This window comes from Cricetulus griseus, chromosome 6 (genome assembly GCF_003668045.3).
Source record: "Cricetulus griseus strain 17A/GY chromosome 6, alternate assembly CriGri-PICRH-1.0, whole genome shotgun sequence".
Taxonomy (NCBI): Eukaryota; Metazoa; Chordata; class Mammalia; order Rodentia; family Cricetidae; genus Cricetulus; species Cricetulus griseus.
The window spans coordinates 153,848,816-153,873,312 of NC_048599.1; the positions used below are offsets into that span (position 1 = coordinate 153,848,816).

The window sequence follows — 24,497 nt, forward strand, 5'->3', positions numbered from 1 at the left end:
TATGGTCTGAAGAGTTAATTAAGCCAGGGAGTTTGGAGTGGAATCTGCTCAGATGGTGGTGTGGGCTATGGTTAAGGTGAGCACAACTGTGAATCCAAGTCTGAGTGGAAGAGGTGCCCAACCCTCCCCCACCCCTGCACAACAGCACAGTGGAGGTGGCACCCAACTCAAGTATGTTTATTACCAGATGGGTGTGGGGATCCCTGGTACCCCTGTCTGTGCCAGCGTAGCCCTGGGAACAGAGCATTCCTTCCTGAGGGAGACCAGCTCCCAACTGACGGGCTCAAAAGTTGGTGGAGGTTGTGGGGACCTTGGGGTCCACAGTCTTACTGGAGAGAGAGCCACGTCTATATCCTGATTTCTCCCCAAGTCGCCTGAACTGGCACTTGAGATGTTGCCCGGCCTGGAACAGGGAGGCTATGTCCAGCAGCGCATCCTCAATGTGCTGCCCCAGCCGGCGCGAGTCCTAAAGAGAAGCAGACGAGGGTTAGGGACAGCAGCGAGAGTTGAAGGCAGCTAAAAAATGGACCATGGAGTCTTGGGGGAGAAGGCTGAGGCCTAGACCCCTGTATCTGATGGTGGAGGCCAGAGCCGAGAAAGGAGGCTCGAAAAGGGACCCTGGGGTGTGAATGGCTCAGTCCCAGACTTAGGGAGGGGCGAGAAAGCATTCATTCATCTCACTGTTTTTGTGCTTGATTTCTTGCTGGAGATGTGGAAGGTGATCATGTTTTCCCCCATGAAGATATAGGAGATGCCGTACCCATGGTCGTTAGCCTGGAGTGGGGAGAGTGAAGCAAGCCAGTAGCCCAGCCCCTCTTCCATACCCACAGGGCAGGAATCCCCATCCCTCTGGTCCTGGCTGCCCAGCGGCTGGACCACATCCACTCACAGGCCCAAATCCACCTCCAGCCGAAACATAATCCGGATAATTGTGGACGTCAAACAGGTGCATCTGTTGCACCGGGATCTGGCTGGTGGACAGTGGCCACTGCTGCGACTGGACCTGAGGGTAACATGAGCGGAAAAACACCCCCTTTGCTCCAAGGCAAGCCAGACCTCCTCCTATGCCAGCTCCTCCAAAGTCAGTGGCTGTGCTCTGACCATGCCCTCTTTCCCCTAACCACGCCCTTCTCCTGACCCCACCCTCCCTCTTCTACTGTGCTTTCTCCTTCCTTCCTTCCTTCCTTCCTTCCTTCCTTCCTTCCTTCCTTTCTTTTATAGTGCTGGGGATTGACCCCATGCACTTTAGCCGCTAGGCAGGGGCTCTACCACTGATCCACACTCAGCCCCTCAGTGGGGGATTCTGGGCCGGTGCTCTGCTGCTGAACCCCACGGGCCCCTCAGCCCCTCTCTCCGGCTTGGCCGTCTCTACACACTTCCACTCATTCTTCTTCCAACATCACCCTCCTTGCTGCGAATTCCTCCCTTCTCCTGCTATTTCCACTTCTCCTAAGCATCTTCCCTGACCTGAGTCAGGAAGGGCGATGGCATGTGGAGGAATCGGGACGTGACGTAGAGTGCAAAGAGGTGCCGGTCGATCCCCTGCCCACTCATCGCTGCCTTCAGCAGAGCCTGGTGCTTGTCCACGGCCACCCGGAACAGGGCAAGGCACTGTTGGTCCTGGGTCCCCCAGGGCAGTCAGAGGTCATGGAAAGACAGGGTGTGGGCTTACTTTGGTAACCTGGATCACACTGGGCCTCAAGCCCAGTATGCCTACAAGACAGGGATATCTACCCCACTGTACAGAGGGGAAATAGGTTGAGAGAGTGGAAGTGACTTGTCCAGGGTCACACAGCCAGGTATAACGGTATGTGCCTGACTTTAGGACCTTTAGACCCTCCAGTGAGCCTCAGCATCTCATGGCTGAAGGTTTGGGACAGGTGGAGAGAGGTTAAAAGCAACCTGAGGCATGGTGAAGAGGAGGTCATGGTCACATGACTTCATGGTTGCTAAAGTGAGAAGAGCAAGAGAATGAGTGGAAACAGGGTTCTCCGCCAAGTGTTCCCCTAGAACTGCATACCACCCCATTAAAGCCCAAACACAGTCTGTCACTATTCCCTCCTGCAGGGATTTTTGAAGACTCTGACAGAGAAGATTTGTCCCTTGTTGTAGAGACCCCTCCCACAGGCATCTGCAATTGTGAGCACAAATGGTGGAGGCTTCAGTGAGGCCCACACTCACTGTCTTCTTGTCTTCCATGGCTCTCACAAACTGGCAGGCCTCTCTAGTGCAACACCTCACCGTCTCCGTCCTGCCTTCTAGGAAGAGTCGTGTCATGGCTGACTCATAAGTCAGGCAGAACTGACCCCTGTCCTGGGGAAAAGGAGAAGAACCTGTCAGCTGACCTCAGGTGTCTTCACAGCTTTGATCCACTTTTGTCCTGTCCTCCAGCCAACCTCCCTCTGCTTACAAATATGTAGAGGAATCAATATGGCAGAACTACAACAAGATGGCTGACCCAAAATATGGCTGATCCACATAGGACGAATGATCCAGAAGATGGCCAATTCACGAGACGATCAACCTACAACAAATGACTGACCTACCTGATTTGGGAGTGCACGCCTTTAAGTCTAGCACTTGGAAGGTGGAGGCAAGTGGATCTCTGTGAGTTTGAGGCCAACAAGGGATACACAGTGAGACCCTGCCCCCTACCCCCTCAAAAGGTTCATCCAAAACACAATGAATGATCCATAAGATAGATTAACAGATGACCCACAATGACAACAAAAGCAACAGACAAGAGGTGGCTGGAAGGCAGTGTTGGAGGCAAGGTGCCGTGGGTGCCAACTGACCCGGAAGTGGGCCAGCTGCAGAACCAGTTGGATGAAACTGTCCGACGAGACATGACAACATTTGATGAAGCTCTTGCCAAAGTGGGAAAAGGGGAAGACATGGCAGTCGATATTGCCAGATAAGGTCTCGGCTCCCCTCAGGGCCAGAGAGATGGATGGATGAATCTGCCAGGGAAGAAGGTATGAGAAATTTACACTCAGGGCTGAGGCAGAGCTGGGCATGGGTCTGGAAGGAAAGATGGGGTGTGGCAGGTGGGTGGGACAGGAAGTAAAGACAGGAAGAGGTTAAGATAGGGCAAGAGCACCAGTGATGGAGTGGGTACAGCTGGGGTGAGGGCAAGTTCTGAGATGAACCGAGTTTGAACAGGTTTGAAGGGACCAGGCACACTGTTGGGTTTGGAGCCTGAAGTTCGGGTGGGGCTATGGGTGTAGGGACAGGCCTGCTTGGGAGAGAAGGTGCAGGGAATAGAAAAGCAAGTATGAGGTAGAATAGGGCTGGGATTGAAGGCGGGATGGGTGGTGGGGACAGTTAAAGTTTTGGGGTGAGGTTAGGGCTGGTGAGAGTATGGGACTCAAGGCGGGGGTATGTTTGGTGTGATGTGAAAGCTGAGACAGGGAGGTGTCCATGAATTCAGGATGAAGAAGGGACTCAGAGGGGATCAGAGCCCAGCCTCACCTGCTCCGGAAGGTCCCACTGCAGGCGCTGGGGCCGTGGCAGTGCAGGGTCAGGCTGTCCCTTACAGTGGCCATCTGCTGCATACCCCAACTGGAAGCATTCTGTGGCCAGGGTAAACTGTGGATAAAACTGTCAATTATCCCCCTCTGGCCATCGTGGGTGGAATGAGGGCTTGTCTAAGCCAGGATTGTGGGATGGATGTTAAGGTTTGCAGATAAGCATCTGCTGTTCAGCCCTCTGGATTCAGGTTTCTACCTCTCTCAGCTGCCTTATAAAGATGGGGGACCAGCAGACCCATCTGTTTCATTTTGAAACAGGGTCTCATGTAGCCCAGGCTGGCCTGGAACTTACTGTGTAGCTGAGGATGACCCTGCACTTCAGTTTCTCCTGCCTCTGCCTCCTATGTGCTGGAATGGCAGGCATGTACCACTACAGCCATCTTGTGTGCAGCTGGGGATGGAATTCAGGGCTTCAGGGGCAGTGGAGCAGCTGAACCCAAAGTCAGCTTTGTTTCATCTTGCAGCAAGACTGGCCGCAGGCTAAAAACATCCTGCTTTCCAAGTGACTGGGTTACAAATGTGTGCTACAACACCCTGTGAGTGTGTGTGTGTGTGTGTGTGTGTCTGCCTTTGCATGTGCATGGGTGGGAGGTGTCACAGGCCTAGGTTCACACTGTCACTGTGCCTTCCTGCTGTGTGACCCTGGAAATTCACTTCCCCTCTCTGAGCCCCAGTGACCCAGTAATTCCAGGCAGGTCATCATGGCAGACACACTTCTTTGCTGGGCTTTTCTCTGCCTATCTTGGGTGTCTTTGGAGCCCAGCCTTAGGAACGCACCTCCCACATATGTCCTGAGACAGGGCAATCAGCCCAGGAGTGCTCCACGCTGAGACCCAGCTTCCCATTGGAGAAGACGATAAGAGTGAAGGATTTGTCAAACCAGCTGCAAGAAAAATTTAGATGGGTCATCAACAGCCAGGGTGGGGAGGATAGTATGGGCACCTGTGTAACTTTTGGTGCATGGGAATGTACTTCGGGGTGCAGAGGGGTCAGGGGAATCAGCAGGGCACCAGCCCTGGGGGCCTCTAGGAGTGCTAGTCTCCACATGGATGTAAAATCCAGGGAATGTTTTTTTGTTTTGTTGTTTTTGTTATTCTAGGAAGTCAGCTCTTTTTGAGGCATTGGAGAGGCTAGGAACAGACCCACAATCTTGGATCTATTTTTATGGTTAAATAATCCTCCATCATGGGACCACACTCCATTACCTGACCAAAGCTCAATGGAGAAGCTGATCTTGACCAGTAACTAGCAACAACTTAGAAGTCCAAAGGTAGGGTATCAGTTAACTAAATCATGCTATACTCAGGCTATGGAATACCACACAGCTGTTAAAAAGGAAGGGGTACATCTATGATTACTGACACAAGATGAGCCATCAAAACATAGTGGGCAGTGGTGGTGCACGCCTTTAATCCCAGTACTCAGAAGGCAGAGGCAGGCCAGCCTGGTCTACAGAACTAGTTCCAGGACTTCCAGGGCTACACAGAAAAACCCTATTTCAAAAAAACAAAAACAGAGTCTAGAGTCTTGATTTGATGAGTTCTCTGGGCTAGAGGTCTCCTTGTTCTACTAAACCGAGTTTGGGGTTGTCAGATGTCTGTGACCCCTGTATCTAGCTGCTGAGGCTGTCTTCTTGGAGGGGCCCTAGGTCTGCGCTGGAGTGTGGGAGGGTTGATAGACTTACCGGTCATGACCTCGGCCAGCCAGCAGAGCATGGGCATAGGCATCCAGGGAAGCTGCAGGGTCCTCCCTGGTCAGTCCCGCAGGCTCAGAATCGAGGGACACAAAGAAGGCGGCCCCTTCCACAGCCTCCAGGGCTGTGGCGGCATGGGTCTTCACCGACTCCCGAACCTGGGCCCACATACTCCTGTCCAAGTGGGAGGGGCCTGAGCCCAGCGGGCCCTTTCCCCTGCCCAGCCTACTCCCCAGAGCCCAGCCTGCTCCCAGGAGTTCAGCCTGCTCCCTGGAGCTCAGCACATCCTTGTAACTTCAGGCCATCGGCCCTCACCTGGGAGCAGCAGTCAGAGCTGCTAGATGTTCCTCAAGGGGACAGGCTGGGGAGGGGTCATCCAGGATCTCCTGGAACTGCTGCTCTAGGGCCCGTGGGGACAGCAGGCCATTGGAAGAATGGGTCTGTAAACGGAAGAATCGGCCCCGGTGGAAGACAGCCACATGCCGGCTGTCCTGGAGGTGACGGAGGTAGTCTGGAGGAGTATGGGCAGAACATGGAGGAGGGAAGAGGCTATGTTATAAGACACCCACTTACTAATGTTCTCTGTCCCTTGGGCTATGCTCTTGTTTAATTTTGACAGTTGTGTAGTATCCCATAGCCCAAGTGTAACCCAGGTTAGCTTCAAATTTGATATGCAGCAGATGATGACTTTAATTTTTTTTTTTTTTTTTTTTTTTTTTTGGTTTTATAAGACAGGATTTCTTTGTGGCTTTGGAGGCTATCCTGGAACTTGCTCTGTACACCAGGTGACTTTGAATTCTTTATTCTCATGCCTCCACCTTCCTGGTGCTGGGGTGACAGGTCTACCACACTTCATTTATTTGGTGTCTAGAATGGAGCCACGGTTCTCCTGTGTGCTAGGCAAGAATTCTGCTAAGGGGCTGGAGAGATGGCTCAGTGTTAAGGACACCCGTGTTTCCAGAGGATCCAGTGGATTCCCAGCACCCAGATAGCTGCTCACAACCATCTGTAACTCCAGTTCCGGGTCTGACACCCTCTTTTGGTCTCAACAGGCACTGCATATGCGTGGTGCACAGACATGCATGCATGCACAGCACACATAAACATAAAACAAAATACAATTAAAGAAAAGGAGGGTCAGGGCCAGGTGGCTCAGAGGTTAAGAGCCCTGGCTGCTCTTCCAAAGGTCCTGAGTTCAGTTCCCGGCATCCACAGGGCAGCTCACAACCATGTGTAACTCCAGTTCCAGGGGTCTGATCCCTTCAGACCCCCAGAGGCACTAGGCATGCACTTGGCACACAGACATTACACACAGGTAAAAAAAACTCATAAAATAAAATGAATAAATAAACTGAATTTTTATTTAAAAAAAAAAAAAAAGGAAGAAAAAGAGGTCTGGCTGCAGCAGCACCTGGGAGGCAGAGGCAGGTGGATCTCTGTGAGTTCAAGGCCAGCCTGGTCTACAGAGCGAGTTCTGGGACAGGCTCTATAGCAATACAGAGAAACCCTGTCTGGAAAAACCAAAAAAAACCCTCTACAGAGAATTTCTTCTGGATTGTCCCACACTAAGCTATTTTTAACTTTATACTAGTCCAGGTCAGTATTATTCCATTTTACAGTTGAAGAAACTAAGGACAAAGATTTGCCTGAGGCCACACAGAAATCATTCCAATCAGGACAGAGACCCCCAGAGGCTGACTAAAGCCTTGCCCTTAGCCAAAGGCGCTGTCTCAGAAGGCCCAAGGACTGAGTAGGGCTTATTCTCACCTTTTTCCACCCCTGGAACCCGTGTGGTGTTGAATATCTTCTCGAACTGGGCAGAGCACAAGGGTCGCATTCCCATCAGCAGTGTCTGCAGGAGGCCAAGGGCTCCTGAGCTGGGCCGTTTGCTTCCCTGCACCTCCACTCCCAACCCAAGGGTCTGCCTTACCGGTGGGATCTCCTGCTGGTTCAGAAGGTGGCGATACAGGAGGAGGGCATGGACGGCATTGCCTGCACGCGCTGATTGCAGTGGTGTGGGTGTGACATACAAGAAGTCCTGCTTGGTGGCAAAAGAAGGGGATGCAGAATACATTGAGACCGTGCTTGTCCCTGAAAGGGGCCCTGACCTCCAAAGCAGATGGGATGGTGGCTCCAGACACTGTTCTGGACTTTATTACATCATGGGTCATCAAGGCCACAAGGCCACCCACTGCCTCTCCCCGCTCCTCACCATCATGTAGTAGGTGCTGTTAACCATCAGTGAGCCTCTGGAGCGCAGATACACAAACTCTTCCCACCAGTCACTCACCTGGGAGGATAATCAGAGATGCTCAGCTAGGGTGGCTGAGACCTTGTGGGGGAGGGACAGTGTCACCAGGGAGCCCACAGACTTCCCTGTGTCACACGGCAGAAAGGATCTCAGTGGTTATGATTACCAACAAGCAATAACCTATATGTCCATTGATGAAGGATTGGTTAGTTATGGAATATTATGTACCCATTAAACAGAATAAGGGGCAAGTACTTGCTTTGCAAATACTAAAGTCTCAGGGCCCACATAAAGGTCAGGTGAGCACTGAGATTACAAATGAGGCTTCACTTGTAATCTCAGTGCAGGGGAGGAAGAGACAGGAGAATTTCTGGGTACCTGCTGGCCAGACACGCTAGCCCAATCAGCAGGCCCTACATCTCAGAGAGGAGATGGAGCTGGGAGCTGGCTCAGCAGTTGAGAGCACTTGCTGCTCTTATAGAGGATCTGGATTTGGTTCCCAGCACCCACATGGTAACAAATGCATATAACTCCAGTTCTAGGGGATTAGGTCTGCCACCCTTTTCTGGCCTCTGTAGATACTGCATATATGTAACACACCCACACATACAAACATGCACACACTCATACAAAAACAAAAACTTAGCTGGGCATGGTGACACATGTCTTTTATCCCAGCACTTAAGAGGCAGAGGCAGGTAGATCACTCAGTTTGAGGCCAGCCTGGTCTACCAAGAGTTTTAGGACAGCCAGGATGGTTTCACAGAGAGATCCTGTCTTGAAAAACAAAAAACAGCTAGGCAGTGGTGGCTAATGCCTTTAATCCCAGAACTCAGGAAGCAGAGCAAGAGAATCTCTGTGAGTTCGAGGCCAGTCTGATCTACAGAGTAAGTTCCAGGACTGCCAAGGTTACACAGAGAAATCCTGTTTTGAAAAACCAAAATAAATACAAAAGAACAAAAACCCAACAAGAAAAAGCAAAAAAAAAAATCCACAACTGTATCATGTGCCCTGGAGGGATGACACTCAGGCATGCACACATTTGTATATCTGTACACACAAACATGCATGCATACCTGTACATACATATACCTTATAGGCACACACACACACAACACACACACACACACACACACACACACACACACACACACACACACAGTAAATCCACATAAAACAAGCATCAAGACAGTTTTGAGGGCTGGGGATGTCTCTCTTGTTGCAGTGCCTGCGTCCACAGATCAGGTATGGTCCTGCCTTACACACACTATGTAAGTGTACTCTACCAATTGAGCCATAATCCCAAAATGTCCTATATGTATTTCTTAAAACATTTTAGATTTATTTTATGTTTGAGCATTTTGCTTGCATATTTGTCTGAATGCTACAGGGTGCAGCACCCTCAGAGGTCAGAGAAGGGCATCAGATCCCCTGAAACTGGACTTGCAGAGACTTCTGAGTCACCATGTGGGTGCTGGAACCTGAACCCAGGTCTCCGTAAGTGCAACAAATGCTGTTAACTGTTGAGGCATCTCTCCAGTTCCCTATATATACTTTAAAAATTTATTTTTTATTTTTTTATTTACTATTTATTTATTTAGGTTCTTCGAGATAGGGTTTTTCTGTAGCTGTCCTGGAACTCACTCTGTAGACCAAGCTGGTATTGAACTCACAGAGATCCGCCTATCTCTCTGCCTTCCAAGTGCTGGGATTAAAGACATGAGCCACCACAGTCCAGCCTATGGTTCATGTCTTTATATTTTGTTGTGAGCCTAGCCTATAATGGCTGTGCCATCTCTCCAGCCCGATTCATGTCATTAATCTCAGCACTCTGAGTTCAAGGCCAACTTGGTCTACAGAGCTGGTTCTAGAATAGTCGGCTACACAGAGAAACCCTGTCGGAGTGGGGGAGGGGAGGATTTAGAGCATAGGCGGAGTGCTGCCAAAGGGGCGGGCTACTGGGCAAGAGGAAGGACTTACTGAAGTTCCATTAGCCAACAAATCAAAAGCAGGTTGGAGCAGGCCAATCACTGAGACAAGGCAACTGTGGCAGGGGCGTGGCTAGGGCAGGCCGCCCAATCACCATAGGGCCGGGCTGAGCCCCCACAACTCACATAGTTGGAAGCACACCATGACTTGAGGCGCAGGTAGAGCTGCAGCCGTGGTGCCTGCAGCTTCAGGAAGTCGCTCGCCAGAGCCGCAGCGTGGTCGAAAGCATCGTCTCCAAGCACAGGGCGCACCGACTCCAGGTACTGCAGGTAGAGGTGGAGCAGAGCGTCAGAGCCCCGCCGCCCTGGGGCCGCCCCACCCTGGGACACGCCTACCTTTCGTACGGACTCTTGTGCTGTTGGCACCGGCTGCCGCGGGAGGGCACGTTGGAAGCTGAACAGCCTTGGGTGCCTCCCTGAGAAGATTCGGACAAGTGCCTGAGGGACAGAGGAGAGGACCGAGTTGGGGTAGGGAGAAGGAAGGACGAAGATGATGTGGGGGAGTGGAAGGATGGGAGAGAGAAGAGACGATGAAGATGATGATGGAGAGGGAGAATGGAGAGATGGAGAAGAATGGATGGGGGAGGGAAAGGGGAGGATGGAGATAATGAAGGGAGAGAGGCAGAGACGGTGAAGAACAGGTTTAGAGGACAGAGGTGATGGAGGGGAGATGATGCAGGTTGAGAAGACAGATGATGTAAAGAGGGACAGATGAGAGGGGTGAAGGAGACGATTTGGAGACTCAGAAAGACCCACAGGGAAAGAGAGGGACAGAGACTCAGAAAGACCCACAGGGAAAGAGAGGGACAGAGACTCAGAAAGACCCACAGGGAAAGAGAGGGACAGAGACTCAGAAAGACCCACAGGGAAAGAGAGGGACAGAGACTCAGAAAGACCCACAGGGAAAGAGAGGGACAGAGACTCAGAAAGACCTACAGAGAGAGGGACAGAGACTCAGAAAGACCTACAGAGAGAGGGACAGAGACTCAGAAAGACCCACAGGGAAAGAGACTCAAAGACCTACAGAGAGAGAGAGAGAGAGAGAGAGAAGAGAGAGAGAGAGAGAGAGAGAGAGAGAGAGAGACAGACCCAGAAAGAGGGACAGCAGCTTGTATTCTGGTGGTCTAGATCCTCTCACATACCAGCCAGGTCTTCGTGGGTGAAGACATGCTACCATGAGGTTCCAGAAGCCAGCCATGGTGGGATAGAAGGAGCCTCAGCGCCACATGAAGTGTGAAAATCAGGGCTCCCCATAAACACGAGGCAAACAGTGCTGCTGCCAGGAGTCCCCGGAGCTGATAGTGCTGTCCACCCCTGGGAGAGAACATATGACGAGCCCCTGCGGCTGTGCAGTGGACTGCAGCTGCAGGGTGGGCGTTGGAAACAACCATGTGACGGACACATTTATCTCATACTGTGGGTGTGTCCCTCTGTTGCCCATGACCAACCTTATGGAAGCACCAAGCTTCTAAAAAATCACTTTCCTGGGATCAGGTACACACCATGGTAGAGTGCTTGTCCAGCATGCAAACACCCTGGGTTCAATTCATACATAAGCCGGGTGTGGTTGTACAACTTTAAAATCCCAGTACTGGCTGGGCAGTGGTGGTGCACACCTTTAATTCAGAGGCAGAGGCAGGCGGATCTCTATGAGTTCGAGTGCTGGGATTAAAGGAATGAGCCACCTCACCTGCCCCCTGATAAAGTTTCAGGTCTGACTACGTGATAAGAGATAGAAAGCCTGATGTGGTAGCCGGCGGGTGTTGGTGGCACATGCCTTTAATCCCAGCACTCGGGAGGCAGAGGCAGGCGGATCTCTGTGAGTTTGAGGCCAGCCTGGTGATGGGGAATGTACTGTGTATGTTTATCTTATTGACTATTAAATAAAATACTGTTTGGCCAATGAGACAGCAAGTAGACAGGACTAGGAGTCAAAGAGGATTCTGGGAAATGTGGTGGTGAAGTGCTGATCCAGACAGGAAGTGACATAGCAAGGAGACTCATATTTAAGTGAAGGAGAAACAGGAAGGGCCCTCTCTTTTCCCCTTCCTCCTCCAGCGGCAGGATGTGAGCCACCGGCAAGGAGGGACACCAATAAGGCGTCTGATAAGATAAGTCTTATAAAATATATAGATTTATGATAATTAAGACTGAGCTAACATGAGAATGCTAGTCATTGGCCAAGCAGCTTTAAACCTAATACAAGTTTCTGTGTATTCATTTGGGCCTAACTCGGGCTGGCGGCTGGCGTAAAGCTCACATGTGGCGGTGGGGCTCAGGAGGCTTTTGGCGGAAAGATTTATCATAACAGCCTGGTCTCCAGAGCAAGTTCCAGAATAGGCTCCAAAGCTACAGAGAAACCCTGTCTCAAAAACAACAACAACAACAACAAAAAAGAAAGCCTGATGTGGTAATCTTGGGAGATGGAGGCAGGGGGATCTCTGTGAGTTGGAAGCTAGCCTACTCTACATATTGGGTTCCAGGACAGTTACGACTATATAGAGAGACCTTGTCTCAAAAACAACAAGCAAACAAAATCGGGCTGAAGAGACGGCTCTACAGTCTAACGCACTTGTAGGAGACACAGGTTAGATTCCCAGCTCAACCATTTTACTCTAGTTCTGGGGGATCCAATACCTTCTTTTGGCCTCCTCTGGCACTGTGTACATGTAGTACACAGATAGACATGCATGCAGTCAAAAATCACATACAAAGGGAGTTCCAGGACAATCTCTACTAAAGGTCTCTACACAGATAAACCCTGTCTCAAAAACAAAACACACAAATAAAAGTATGAAATGAAAGAGAGGGAACCTCCTTTTTGTGGCTGTACCCCTATTAAAGTAAGTTCCAGAAATTACATTTTGTTTGTTTTTTCGACACAGGGTTTCTCTGTAGCTTTGGCACCTGTCTGGCAACTCACTCTGTAGACCAGGCTGGCCTCGAACTCTCAGAGATCCACCTGCCTCTGCCTCCAGAGTGCTGGCTCCCGGAAATTGTTTTTCTTTGAAAGGCAAACCACAGAGTTTCTTGGTGGGGGTCAGGGCGGTGACAGTGGAGGGGGGTCCTTACCAGTCTGGAAGCAACTCTTTAATCTTCTCCATCAGTCCTAGAGAAGGGTCCAGCTGGAGGAAGCAGGCAAGTTGGATGGCACTGAAGAGGAAAAGCCAGCTGAGGGGGCTCGCAGGGACCATGCCAGTAAGAAAGTCGTTCTGTGGTGAGAAAAGACATTGTTAGTCATATGTTTCCTCTAAGGGCATGCTCTAGATCACTCTCAGTGGCTTATAGGGTCCCGGATGTGAGCAGAGCTCAGGATCCGGCTGTGATAGAGCCTATTCCTAGAATCTACCATGGTAGGGCACTTTCTGAGACTCCACCAGTGAAGGATTGGGGGCATTACTCAAGCTGGCCTAGACTGTTCAAGACCCTGGGTTCTGACACTCAACACCAATAAATAAATAGATAAAAGTCAAGATAAGGAGACTTGAATTCTAGAAGTTGTTGGGGGAGAAGTCGTATGGGGAAGAGGTAGGAGTGAGTGAAGAGCTGAGCAGGGGAGACCAATGGGTGGGATCGAGCATCCCAGATGAAGGCTTAGACAAACAGCTAATAGTGGCCTGGGATTGGACATCCTGATCTTCAGACGTGGGCTTCAGGCACCCCAGATTCAGGTACCTAGATCCCCAGAACGAAACTAGCCCTTCTCACCCAGACGCGCCAGAGATGCCTCTTCCAGGAGCGCAGACCAGAGAGGTAAATCTCCTGCCACACCGGGGAGGTGAGCTCTACTTCTGCCCCATCGGAGCTCAGTGAAGAAAGCACGCTGGAGGCCTGGAGTGCCTCAGCCATGTTCCCTGGAATCTCTGGGAGGAAGATGGAGTCATTCTCCTGGACCTCGGTGCCTACTCCCTCAGACCCAGGGGTGCAGACTTTGGTTTTTGCTCTCAGACCTTGGGAGGGGATCCAGGCCCCTAGGAATCTAGACTCCAGCTCCCCTTAAGACCCAGCGATCCAACCCCCAGTCTCCTCTCTCAGGCCCTACCCCTTCCTCCCCACAGCAGGGCCACAGGACTCCACACTCTGCACTAAGCACCTGAGGGGTATTGCAGTTCACAGCTGGAGAGTTAGAGGGCTTGGGGCATTCAATTGGGGATCTCTGTGAATGTAGACAGCGAGTGGAGCAGGCTGTCTTGCTGAGAATTCAATGCTCAGTATTGGGGGTGGGGGGAATTGATCCAGGATTAGTTGTGGGGCTTCAAATAAAACACTAGTTTTTTAGTTCTTTTTTAAACGTACTAGTTTTTAGACCTATAGGGAAATGAACACCTGCTGACGACGGTGGCAATGTTCAATTCCCATTGCAAGGCAGAGGCATGAGGGTCCTTTCCACTATGGGGTCTGGAAAGGGATGGGAGAGGAAGCACCCTACTGCGCATGCTCGGCAGCGAGGGATGCTGGTGATGAATGAACGGGAGTCCAGGACAAGTGATGGAGAGCCCCACTCGCCTACCCCCATACAAGTCTCATAGCCCTCTTGAGCCCTGCCCTGTACTTACGCTGTTCAGGGGTCAGCAGCTGCGGCTCCTGGGATGAATCGCACGGACACCTCCTTCCTCCCAGGCTCGCTTGTATATATATCCAGTCCCCGTGTAATGAGTCCACGACCTGATTAACCCTCTTTGGCTGTCACTTGTCACCTTAAAGCCCACATCCTCCTCGCGTGCACCTAACTAGGAATTCAGGTCCCGGCCTTTATCCCCGCCCCCTCTGATCCCTCCGCGTTCTCTTTCTGCCCCTTTACAATCCCTCCGCGTTCTCTCCCCGCCCCCTTCAAGTCCTAGCGTCCAACCCCCTCATCCCAAGCCCGGTGTTTTTTCAATCTTTTCAAAGGACCAGACCAGCCTTGGCTCTGTGAGAGCCCACAGTCTTCTTCTAGGCGCAGCCGAATGGCCGCATGTCCGTGCAGCCCATCTTAGAAGAATCTTGTGGCCAGGCTAACCCACCAGAACTATCCACAGCAGGTATACGGATTGAGAGACACATGAGATGCCACTGGGAGTGGATTCAAGCTAGACAGAGGGACGGCAGGCACAAGACACACGTTAGTGAGGCTTTATTCCACGCTGGATGCTCATACTGTCCACAATGGATCTGGTGGGCTCTTGGGTCTACCCCAGGACAAACCCAGTTACCCAGCAAGAAAGGTGCTGCCCAAGCCTCTTTGCTGCAGGTGGGGCGCTGTGGAGGTCCTAGGGAACTCCTTTCCTCTAGCAGGGTACTCCTTGGAGCAGAGCCAAAACCAGAGGAGCTCCAGGGCTTGAAATAGCAGGACCCAGGAACCAAGTGTGGCTGAAGAACCAGAGCAGTAGGCACAAGCAGGAAGCCAGCCAGACTGCTCATCTCCTTCCCAAGGGCATTCTAAAGCCCAGGCCTGCTAAGTGAGCTTTGGCTTTGGCTACCCAGCCCCATTTGGCCATGCCACATAGGATGCAGATTCAATTCCTGCCTGTTCCCAGCCCAGGGTTACCCAGCTTCCATTAAGACACTAGTGGGTCAGGACACTGGTCTCCTTACTCCTGAGGGCACGAGGGTGAACCAGCCCACTTAAAAACAGCACAGGAAGGGGAGGACATGGAGGGCAGGCTCTGGGCTGGAGAGGCAGACTGGAAGCCAGGGGAAGGTGGTTCTGCTGAGGACTGCCCTCAACCTCAGCTCCAGGGAGGAAGGAGGTACCCCAAGTGCAGGCAGGGAGGCTGAAGGCTGCGTCTGGGACGGGTGAAAAGGGAATTATGGGAATCCAGAGTGGGTACAGCCAGGAATCCTAGCCCCAACTACAATGGAAGTTCCCCAGGAAGTGACAAGCTACCCAGTCACCCTAGTCCCCAGGGCAAGAAGTGAACGGTCAGCTGAGGATTTATTGGCGCAAACGCAACCATATAAAAACATAAGTTATGAAAAACACAGTCACGATGTACCCTCCCATCCCCCAAGCCCATCCCGAGCCCCTTCTGCAGGTGGTCAGCCTGGCAGCGCCTCAGCGCATCCGGTAGTCAGTGGAGCAAGAGAGCTCACATAGCTGGCCCTTGAAGTCCAGGTCGATGGTGAAGTCCAAGTCGCGCTAAAGGGAAAAGGTGGCAGATAGGGCTTAGGAATGGCATCAAGCCAAGGGTGAAGTGTACTAGCAACTTATGCTAGCCTCTCCATACCCCGCACCCTGACTCAGTGACCACAGAATAGGCCACCTTCACCCCACTGTTTCCAAGTCACCACCAGAGCCCAGCCACAGTCTAGGACAGTTTCTGCATCAAGGGGGGGACACTACCTGTCAGCAAGTGCTATTCTTTTACTCTACCAGAGTGCCATTACTGTCTCTAGCCCCACTCCAAACTTCCCTAAACTCCTTCCACCCATGGAACAAGGCTGGGCTACTGGTATTGCCAACATCACCTCACTTTCTGACTTCAGTGGCTCCATCTTTGACAGAGGGCACTGATGATTATCACCGAACCCAGCAGCCATGCTGGGACTTCCTATTACCACCCAAGCCAACCCTCCTGCTTAGCACTGTTTTCTGCACACCCCCACACATCATGTTTCCTCCCCTGCAAGCCTCACATTGTTTTTGGCGTTGGGCCTCATGCCAATGGTGCCAAAGATCTCCTCGCCAGTCTTCACTGTGAGGTAGTCCTCCATGTAGAACACAGTCTGCTTCCAGTGTGTGTATGGGGACTCAGGACCTGAAAGGTGGGCACCGTCAATCCCAGCCTTTGCCTGGGTGTTGCCCATGCTATACTCTGAACAGCCAGCAGCCCCACAAGATCACTACCAGCACTCTGCCTGTGTTTAAGTAGCTACACCTGGATCCGACTCAGTCACTCAACCCCTGACAGCAGAGCCAGGCTGGAAGTTGGAACAGGTTCTCAGTGCCCCATATTCACCCTTGATCCTAACAGAACTAGTGGTGGAACCCAAGGCCAGGGTACCACAGCCCCTCACTGGGAATTAATTCCAGGCAGGGGCTCTAATGCTCTATTTCCAACTGTCTTTTCTGAGATAGGGTATCACCCAACTTGTTTGTACAGGTTGGCCTTAATCTTGACAGCTTTCTGCCCTAGTTCCCAAGTAAGTAGCTCTATGACAGCCATAAGCCCCAAAGGTTCATCCTCTGCTTTTCAACACACAGAAACTTCAATGACGTCCTTTTGGCCCTGGCCCTGGCCCTGGCCCAGCCCCACCCAGCCCTCACTGGTGGAAAAGCCGGTCCTCTTGTGGCATCGGGTGAACTCGATGTTGAAGTAGGCCACCAATGCGTGCACGTAGTCATTCCTCTTCACTTGTAGGCAGAAGGGGGAGGTGAAGGTCAGGTCCTCTACCTTGACTGTATAAATGTCCACCTCCTGCAAATTGGCAAGCCAGTGCTCAGAGCCCATCCCCCACCTGAGAACTACTGCCCACTTGATAAAGCCCACTCCTATCACAGCAAATAGACACCCAGTAAACTCCACCCATTTCTGAAACAGTCTCCATGTTTAGCCCTCAAAAAAAAATTATTTTTTTTTTAAAAAAAGATTTATTTATGGCTGCTAGAGATGGCTCAGTGGTTGAGAGCACTACTGGCTACTCTTCCAGAGAACCTGGGTTCAAATCCTAGCACATACTTGGCAGCTCCCAACTGCCTTTAACTCCAGTTCCAGATCTGATGTCCTCTTCTAGCCACAGGCAACAGGCACAACACACATGGGACAAAACACATATATTAAAACACATATATTAGCTGGGCCATGGTGGCGCACGCCTTTAATCCCAGCTCTCAGGAGGCAGAGGCAGGTGGATCTCTGTGAGTTCAAGATCAGCCTGGTCTCCAGAGTTCCAGGGCAGGATCCAAAGCTACAGAGAAACCCTGTCTCTAAAAACCAAAACAAACAACCCCCCCCTCACATTTTAATGTATAGTTATGCATGTGTGTGCGAGTGCCTGCCTGATTTATGGAGCTATATCCATGCATATGGCCACTGAGGCTACAGGATGTTCAATCCTGGAATTGGGATTTACAAACAGGACAGAGAACCGCCTGATAGACTCTGAATGAGCAGCAAATGCTTTTAACCACTGAGTTACCCATCTCTCCAGTCCCAACTCTTGATCCTCAGATCACAAACAACCAAAACCCCAGTACGGAACCCCAGCAGCTCCCCCAGTCCACCAGCTCTGTCTGTCCACAGCTGAGCTCTCAAGGGGCATCAGAGCTCCTTGCACCCTGAACACCAAGCAGGGGCTGGCTACCTCACATCCCAGCCTGCTTCTAGCAGTCGCCTGTCTGGGGCTGTTTCTGCTTTAGTGAACTCAACCTGCCTTGTCCTTGCTATCTTTCCTGGAACTCGGCACCAGGCATGGCGCTCACACGTCAGATGTGAGTCAGCCGTCTTCCCTAGGTCTCTAATGGATAGGTAGTAGCTCAGGGGCCTGGAACCCTGACCCTGTGAGTTAGTTACCTTTATGAGGCAGGCATTAGTGACCAGCTGCTTCGGATCCACCACGTCCACCAAGGGCTCTTTGATGGCCACGTCTTTGATGCAGGACATATCAAAACCATATACATTCTCCCACCCTGGGTACAGACAGGGACAGATGAGCCGTGGATCCAGGTCATGCATTCACCACCCACTCTGTCCTCACTACCCCATACAGCCCCAGCTCACAGTGGATCTTGTAGTCTTTATACTGTCGGTCCTCAATGGCTGTCACATAAAGGGTAGCCCGGTCTGGAAAGATGAGCCCATCGGGTGCCTGAGGGAGGAATTAGGTGAGAGCAAGAGCCTAACACTACCTGAGCAGACCCACTGTGCTCCCTGGCTATCACCCTCCACAGCGACCCCTTAGTTTTCTATGTCTAACCCTCGTCGCACTCAAGCCTAGACTGTCCTACAGTTCTCAGGACCCTGGAAACACTCCAAAGGGAAAGACACCCCACCCCATCTGTACAGAGGCCTCCAGGCCCTGTCTGTCATCTCCTGGCTGCTGCTACAGCAGCCCCACTTCTGATGCAAGACTTCCACCGACTTCTCAAGGTCGCTCCTGTCTGCCACTCCTTTGGTCCCCTCCCCTCAGGAGGCCGTGCTCTGCCCTGTGGGGACCCTGTGGCTCACCAGCCACTTGTCGCGGGCATGCAGCACGGTGTTGAGCATGGACTCGTAGAAGAGGCAGTAGCCCATCCACTCGCTGATGATGATGTCAACCTTGTCCACAGGCAGCTCCACCTCCTCCACCTTGCCCTTGATGATGGTCACCACTGCAGCCACAGGAATGACGTGCCAGTCAGGGGACCGGCACGGCTGGCTCCAGACACCCCACACAACACTGGTTCAGCAGCATCCCTCCCTCTCTCTTGAAAAAGGGTCTCAGCTCTGAAAAAGGGTCAGCTCTGGCTGACCTGGAACTTACTATATAGACCAGACTGGCCTCAAACCCAGAAATCTGCCTCCTCAGCATCCCAAGTGCTAGAATTAAAGGGCTATAAAACTGGACCCAGCTCAAGCCACAGAGGTGCAGCAGCAGCAGCAGCCTCATGACTCATTTGTGGGGCTGGGAGTGGCTCTCCTAAAAGCCCAGATCTGGGCTTCCACCCCTAACAACCTCCCCCCCCCCTCACACACACACACACACACACACACAAAAAAAAAAACAAAAAAAAAACAACAACATTTAACCACATCAAAAACTAGTTCGGTGTGAAATGACATGTGCCAGAGGTAAATGTCTAAGGTAAATTAAGGCCTCCAACAGACAGGCTTAAATAAATGTGTACATTTGAGTATATGAACAAGGCCTTTAAATAAAGGAGCCAGGTGTCCAACCCTCAGGTGGGAAAATGCAGAGTTGCAGACTCTTGGCAAGTGTCACTTGCATACCCAACAGTGCCATGTGGGATTCTCAGGAAGGCAGTGCCAGTCATGGTCAGAGTGGCCTGCTGAGGCAGAGCTCTTGACAGGCCCCAAATGTGACAACTGAGGGGAGTGGTCGGGTAGCACAGCTCTCGCCTTGCATGTGGGAAGGCCTAAGTTCAATCCTGAACACTCCCCAAACAGACCCCAAACCCTAAAGCACCAGGGCCAATAGACCCTGGCACCCCCAGCAACCCCAAACACAAAGGAGCCACTAACTGCCCATTGTGGTCTCTAACTCTTCACTGAGGCATCCCAGAAGCAGGCTGCAGTGTTCCTCCACAGCCCTTCCTTCCCCTACTTCTCACCGTGGTCTAACTTGTTGGCTTTAACAATCTTCACTGCATAATCAGATATGCTCGAACACTCAATCTAGGGCAGGAAGAAAGAAGGGTTGAGTCCAATCCTTGGTCTCCCACCATCCAGCCCAACCCCTAGCATGCCCCTTTCTGAGAGACTCACCCCAATGACCTTGCGGGCCCCTGCCTTGGCTGCAAACATGCAGAGGATGCCAGTGCCTGAACCCACATCCAACACCACCTTGTCTTTGAAGAGGTGCCGATTGTGAAACATGGAGTTGCGGTATGTAAGGGTACGCACCTCATCCTTCAGCATCTCCTGGGCATGAAGACAGAGGACCAGAATGAGGGACACATAAGGCCTGGACCACCACCATACTGATGGTGAGGAAGGTTAGTGTTTAGACCCCTCAGTTTCTTTCCCTTCATCAAGCTCCTATTTAGAGGAACACTCATACTGGCCAGGTTTTATCAGTGCCACCCAAGACCCAGGGATGAATCAGGAGGCTGAGGCAGGAAGATCCTGGGTTTAAAGCCAGCCTAGAACACCAAAAGGCATGATGGTATTGGCCTGTCACCTTAGCTATTTGGGAAACCCAGGTAGGGGGAGCAAAAGTTAAGGCAGACTTAGTTAGACAAGTTAACACAAAGAGGGAGCAGATACAGGTGAGCAGCAAGGAGGTTGCATAGTACGTGTAAGAGGTCAACTCTTTGTCACCTTTCAGGCTCCAGCTGCCTTCTTTTTTGGCATGGTCTGAGAACTGCTAGCTTAACAATTAGGTTAGGTTGGCCTTCCAGTGAACCCCAGGAACAGCATGCCTCTGCCCCTACCCCCAGAGCTGAGAGTATACAAGCACACTCTACTATGCTTGGTATTCTAAAACTTATTGGGCATGCAGAATATGGAGGCCACAGGACAATGTTCTCCATCTAGTCTGAATTCCAAGATTCAAGTTTAGGCCATCAGGCTTGTGTAGCAAGCACTTGGTACGACCACAGAACCATCTTGCCAGTCCTATGTCTGCCTTTGTAAGTGGGTTTGGGGATTGAACTCTGCAACTCATGCTTGCATGGCAAGACCTTTATAAGTGAGGTAATGTCCCAAGACCCCTAAAAGTTTGATTTTGTTTTATGCATATTTTCCAGTGTTCCCCCCCGCCCCGCTTTATGATGCTAAGGATAAAGGCCAGTATCTAGCACATTCTAGACAACTTAGCCACATTCCAAGAGGAGGCATGTTTTAAAGGCCCGAGGAGCCGGGCGGTGGTGGCGCACGCCTTTAATCCCAGAACTTGGGAGGCAGAGGCAGGCAGATCTCTGTGAGTTCGAGACCTGTCTGGTCTACAAAAGCTAGTTCCAGGACAGCCTCCAAAGCCACAGAGAAACCCTGTCTGGGGGAGGGGAAGGCCCGAGGAATAGATGAGGATTCCTTAGAATGCCATTTCAGTTGACTGAACCCTGTGTCTCCTCCATCAAAAGGGTTGGGGAAAAACAAGTGCAGCATGAACTGTGGACCAATTCCCACCGCCAATCACCAGAGGGCGCCAGACACCCGCAAGGCCTGACCTCATCTTGATGTCTGCAGCATGCAGGCCAGCCTGCAGAGCACTGGGCTAACCAACCTCCAAGGCAGTGGACCCAGGAAGAAGGGTAGCAGGGCCCATGTGGATTCATTCACCCCCGCCCAACCTTTCAGCCCTTTAGGATGTACTGGCTTTAGGGTAAGTCTTCACTCACCTCATGGATGCCAAAGTGGGCATAGGAGTCAAAGTAGTAGTCTTTGGATGTCATGTCCTCAGCATTGGGCTTCTCACTGCTTTCTGCTTGAGCACAGGAAACCTGAAAGAGGGGGAGTAGCAAAAGGGTCACAGGTGGGCTCTTCAGAGGTTCCTCAACCTGCAAGAAGGCCCCTCTTCAGAATGGGACAGCCCTACAGCCCCCTCCGGCATCTTTCTTCCCAAGGGACGGTATCCACTTCAGAACCCACCCAGAGCACCATCCAGGGAGCAGCCGCCTCGCCTACCATCTCTCCAGGCTCTATGCCCGTCTCTAGCTCAGCCCACAGCTGGGGAGGGAGGGAAGGGAGGGCAGAGCCAGGGCAGACACATTGAAAGCCAGAGGAGGAGGGCTGGAGATGGAGTTAAGGAAGCAGCCATGGTTCTGGGGGAGCCAGCTTGGGCCAGGAAGGGGTCTGTCCTATGTGTTTAGGGGCCACAGCAGGGGAAACTGGTTTGAAGCAAGAGGATGAATAGACCTCCTGAGGAGCCAGGTGCATATCAAAGTATGCTTATATGCAAGTGGGCTGGGGGGGTCTCACAAAAGGATATTTACTTCTTCAAGAGGCGGCTGGAGGCTCATCCCATTAGCCAAGGTGGCTACAAAATTCTAGGAGAGAGTAACAGGGAAAAAGGGTTAGCTACTGGGGTGGCTGGGGAAGGCCTTTGGGGCAGTGAGTGTTTTGCAGGTTGGCTTTTCCTGGGCATGGGAGTGGTGTAAGCAGGAGCAAGCAGTGTGGCTGCAGTTGTGTAAGGAAGGGATACAAGTGGGGAGGGAAAGGAAGGTGGGGTCTCCTGTCCCAGCTGTTGGCTGAAGAGATGGTGGCCCGCCCCATGTTGTCCCTCTCTGGTCAGATAACTGGCCACACATACCTACCCTATCTAGGCCAGAGGGCCCAATACCTGCCAAGGCACATGGGCACTTTCAGCTGTTGCTCCCCTTCACTACCTAATCCCCCCTAGATTAGGTGACATTTCCTGACAGACACACCAGGCTGAAGTGCCATGAATAAACCGGAGGGGGCTGACAGGTAATGGGTGCTGGGCACCTGTCTGCCCCATCACAATCCTGTCTCCTGGCCAAAGATCATTCCAATAGAGAAATGTGGCATACCCCCACACCACAGTGAGTACACCACCCCAGCTCCACCCGGGCAAGGAACACACAGAGCAAGGCTCTTTGTTTTACCTGCCCCCGGAAGAGGGCTGCCCCCCAGGAGTACAAAATATGCCTTGGAAAGCTGGGGCAAGCTGTTACGATAAATATTTCTGCCAAAATCCGCCTGAGCCCCACCGCCACGTGTGAGCTTACGAAAGCCCCCCCTTTCACACCCCACCTTGGTCCCCACACTGAAAACTGCCCTCTTTTTCCTTTGTCCACAAGTGCCAGGCCCAGGGTCACTTCAGTGACACTGTAGGCGAACTGATCCCCATGGCAGGTGTCCCAGCAACTGACCTTCCTCTCCAGAGAACTTGAAGAGGTATGGGTACCACCAGATTATATCCCATCATTATCCCATTAGATAGATGACTGCTATCTAAGGCCAGAGAGGCCACGATCTACCACCTCAGGGGTCGGGTAGCCAGTGGGGGGAGTTCCCATGTGGGCCTCTCTTTTTCAGTAGTACAGATACCAGCAGGTTAACAACTGACTGAAGAGGGTTTGTTCTGTTTCTGGCTTTTTTTTTTTTTTTTTTTTTTGAGACAGGGTTTCTCTGTGTAGCTTTGAAGCCTGTCCTGGAACTTGTTCTAATGGGCCTTGAACACACAAAGATCCGCCTGTCTCTGCCTCCCGAGTCCTGGGATTAAAGGCATGCACCACCACACGGCTTCCTGAAGAGGGTTTGAAACCTGAGACTAGGAGAGGATCTGATTTACAGGCCTAGTAGTGAAGTCTTTCACGAGAGCTACCCGGAAGGCTTAAGCAAAGATGGCAAGTTCAAGGCCAGCCTGGGCTACAGGGTGAGTTCAAGGCCAGACCCACTTTGCATCAAAGTTAGTAAAAAGTGGACTGAGGAATACAGCTCAGGGGTGGAAACACTCAACTGTAAGCAAATAAGCCAGGTGCTAGAATTTGATTCTGTTTTGGGGGGGAAATTAGGCAAAGGTGAGAATCCTAAAAAAGGGGTCGGGTGGGGGTCAAGGCCCCTTGGTCTGCGTGCCTACATAGCCATCCAGCCCCAAGACCGACCTCTGACCATCCACCCGAGGGCGCTTCCATGAGGGGGTGGGCTTTGGGCCACGCCCCATGAAAAAGAGCCCCTTTCACAAGCCCATAATGACCACGAGGGGGTGCCCGGCGCCGGATCCGGATCTCCTCGGTGGAGATGCCCCACCATCCTCTAACAGAGAGGTCACAGGGCTCTGCCCATCCCCCCCCAACCGCACAGGGGTAACTCAGAGTGGAGGAAAGTGAGGTCAGGCCCCACGAGGGTGCACGGATGTCCACCACCCAGCGGACAGCAGGACGCAGGTGGCACCCCCCAGGACCCCCGGAGTGCAGCCCAGGTCACCGGGCCGGGGGCGGGGCCTTTGTCCCGCACGTGGAACCCGCGGGGCCCCTCGAGTGGCACACCCCCCTCCCCACGCTACGCTGCGCGACCACGTGCGGCCCGGCTGGACGCGCCCCCGGCCCGCGACCACGTGCGACGGCCCTCGACTCGACTGCGGGGTCCGAGAGTCCCATAAGCTGGGGTCGCCCCGGTCACGATTGAACACATCCCCCGATGCGGACCTCCGCGAGGCCCAGCACACCCAAGGCCCCGTCTCCACAGTTCAGGCCGTGGGTAACCCGTCGTCCTCCCCCTACCCACTGGCCTAAAGAGCCCAGCTACTCACCTCCATGATGCAGTTCGCGGCCTCGGCTGCCGCCATCTTCACCCGAGTCCTCCGGCCTCCGAGACCCCCCCCTTTCTTCTCTCTCCCCCCGGCCGGGGACCGCCTTTTACCAGAGGGTCCACCGCCCGGCCCCCGAGACCCCGCCATAAGTTTCCAATGGCTGGCGCAGCCGTCAATCTAAC

General features: G+C 52.3%; 2 protein-coding genes across 7 annotated transcripts; both read right to left on the reverse strand.

Moving 5' to 3' along the window:
• Window positions 1-156: 156 nt before the first annotated feature.
• Cpt1c (carnitine palmitoyltransferase 1C) lies at window positions 157-14,414 on the reverse strand. Of its 4 annotated transcripts, none has more exons than XM_035446248.1 (19): window positions 14,019-14,414; window positions 13,171-13,325; window positions 12,535-12,674; window positions 10,605-10,776; window positions 9,799-9,900; window positions 9,589-9,726; window positions 7,436-7,513; window positions 7,154-7,261; window positions 6,991-7,036; window positions 5,539-5,734; window positions 5,215-5,397; window positions 4,308-4,413; window positions 3,472-3,588; window positions 2,796-2,960; window positions 2,182-2,313; window positions 1,468-1,620; window positions 890-1,003; window positions 682-774; window positions 157-466 (listed from the first exon to the last, which is right to left on the reverse strand). In XM_035446248.1, the coding sequence occupies exons 2-19, from the start codon at window positions 13,309-13,311 to the stop codon at window positions 284-286; spliced, it is 2,367 nt and encodes a 788-aa protein (XP_035302139.1). In that variant the 5' UTR covers window positions 13,312-13,325; window positions 14,019-14,414; the 3' UTR covers window positions 157-283. The 4 variants fall into 4 exon arrangements, with proteins under 4 accessions (XP_035302139.1, XP_027276513.1, XP_035302138.1 ...); XM_027420712.2 differs by having other exon boundaries at window positions 6,991-7,075; XM_035446247.1 differs by having other exon boundaries at window positions 7,154-7,264.
• Window positions 14,415-15,357: 943 nt separating this feature from the next.
• Window positions 15,358-24,460, reverse strand: Prmt1 (protein arginine methyltransferase 1). 3 transcript variants are annotated; one of them, XM_027420713.2, is made up of 11 exons: window positions 24,316-24,422; window positions 22,034-22,087; window positions 21,440-21,541; window positions 19,866-20,021; window positions 19,712-19,775; window positions 18,609-18,751; window positions 18,162-18,249; window positions 17,955-18,070; window positions 16,709-16,859; window positions 16,078-16,199; window positions 15,358-15,580 (listed from the first exon to the last, which is right to left on the reverse strand). In XM_027420713.2, exons 1-11 carry the CDS (start codon window positions 24,349-24,351, stop codon window positions 15,497-15,499), a joined length of 1,116 nt encoding a protein of 371 aa, XP_027276514.1. In that variant the 5' UTR covers window positions 24,352-24,422; the 3' UTR covers window positions 15,358-15,496. The 3 variants fall into 3 exon arrangements, with proteins under 3 accessions (XP_027276514.1, XP_027276515.1, XP_035302140.1); XM_027420714.2 differs by lacking the exon at window positions 22,034-22,087 and having other exon boundaries at window positions 24,316-24,460; XM_035446249.1 differs by lacking the exons at window positions 22,034-22,087; window positions 24,316-24,422 and adding an exon at window positions 21,726-21,828.
• Between the last annotated feature and the right edge of the window lie 37 nt (window positions 24,461-24,497).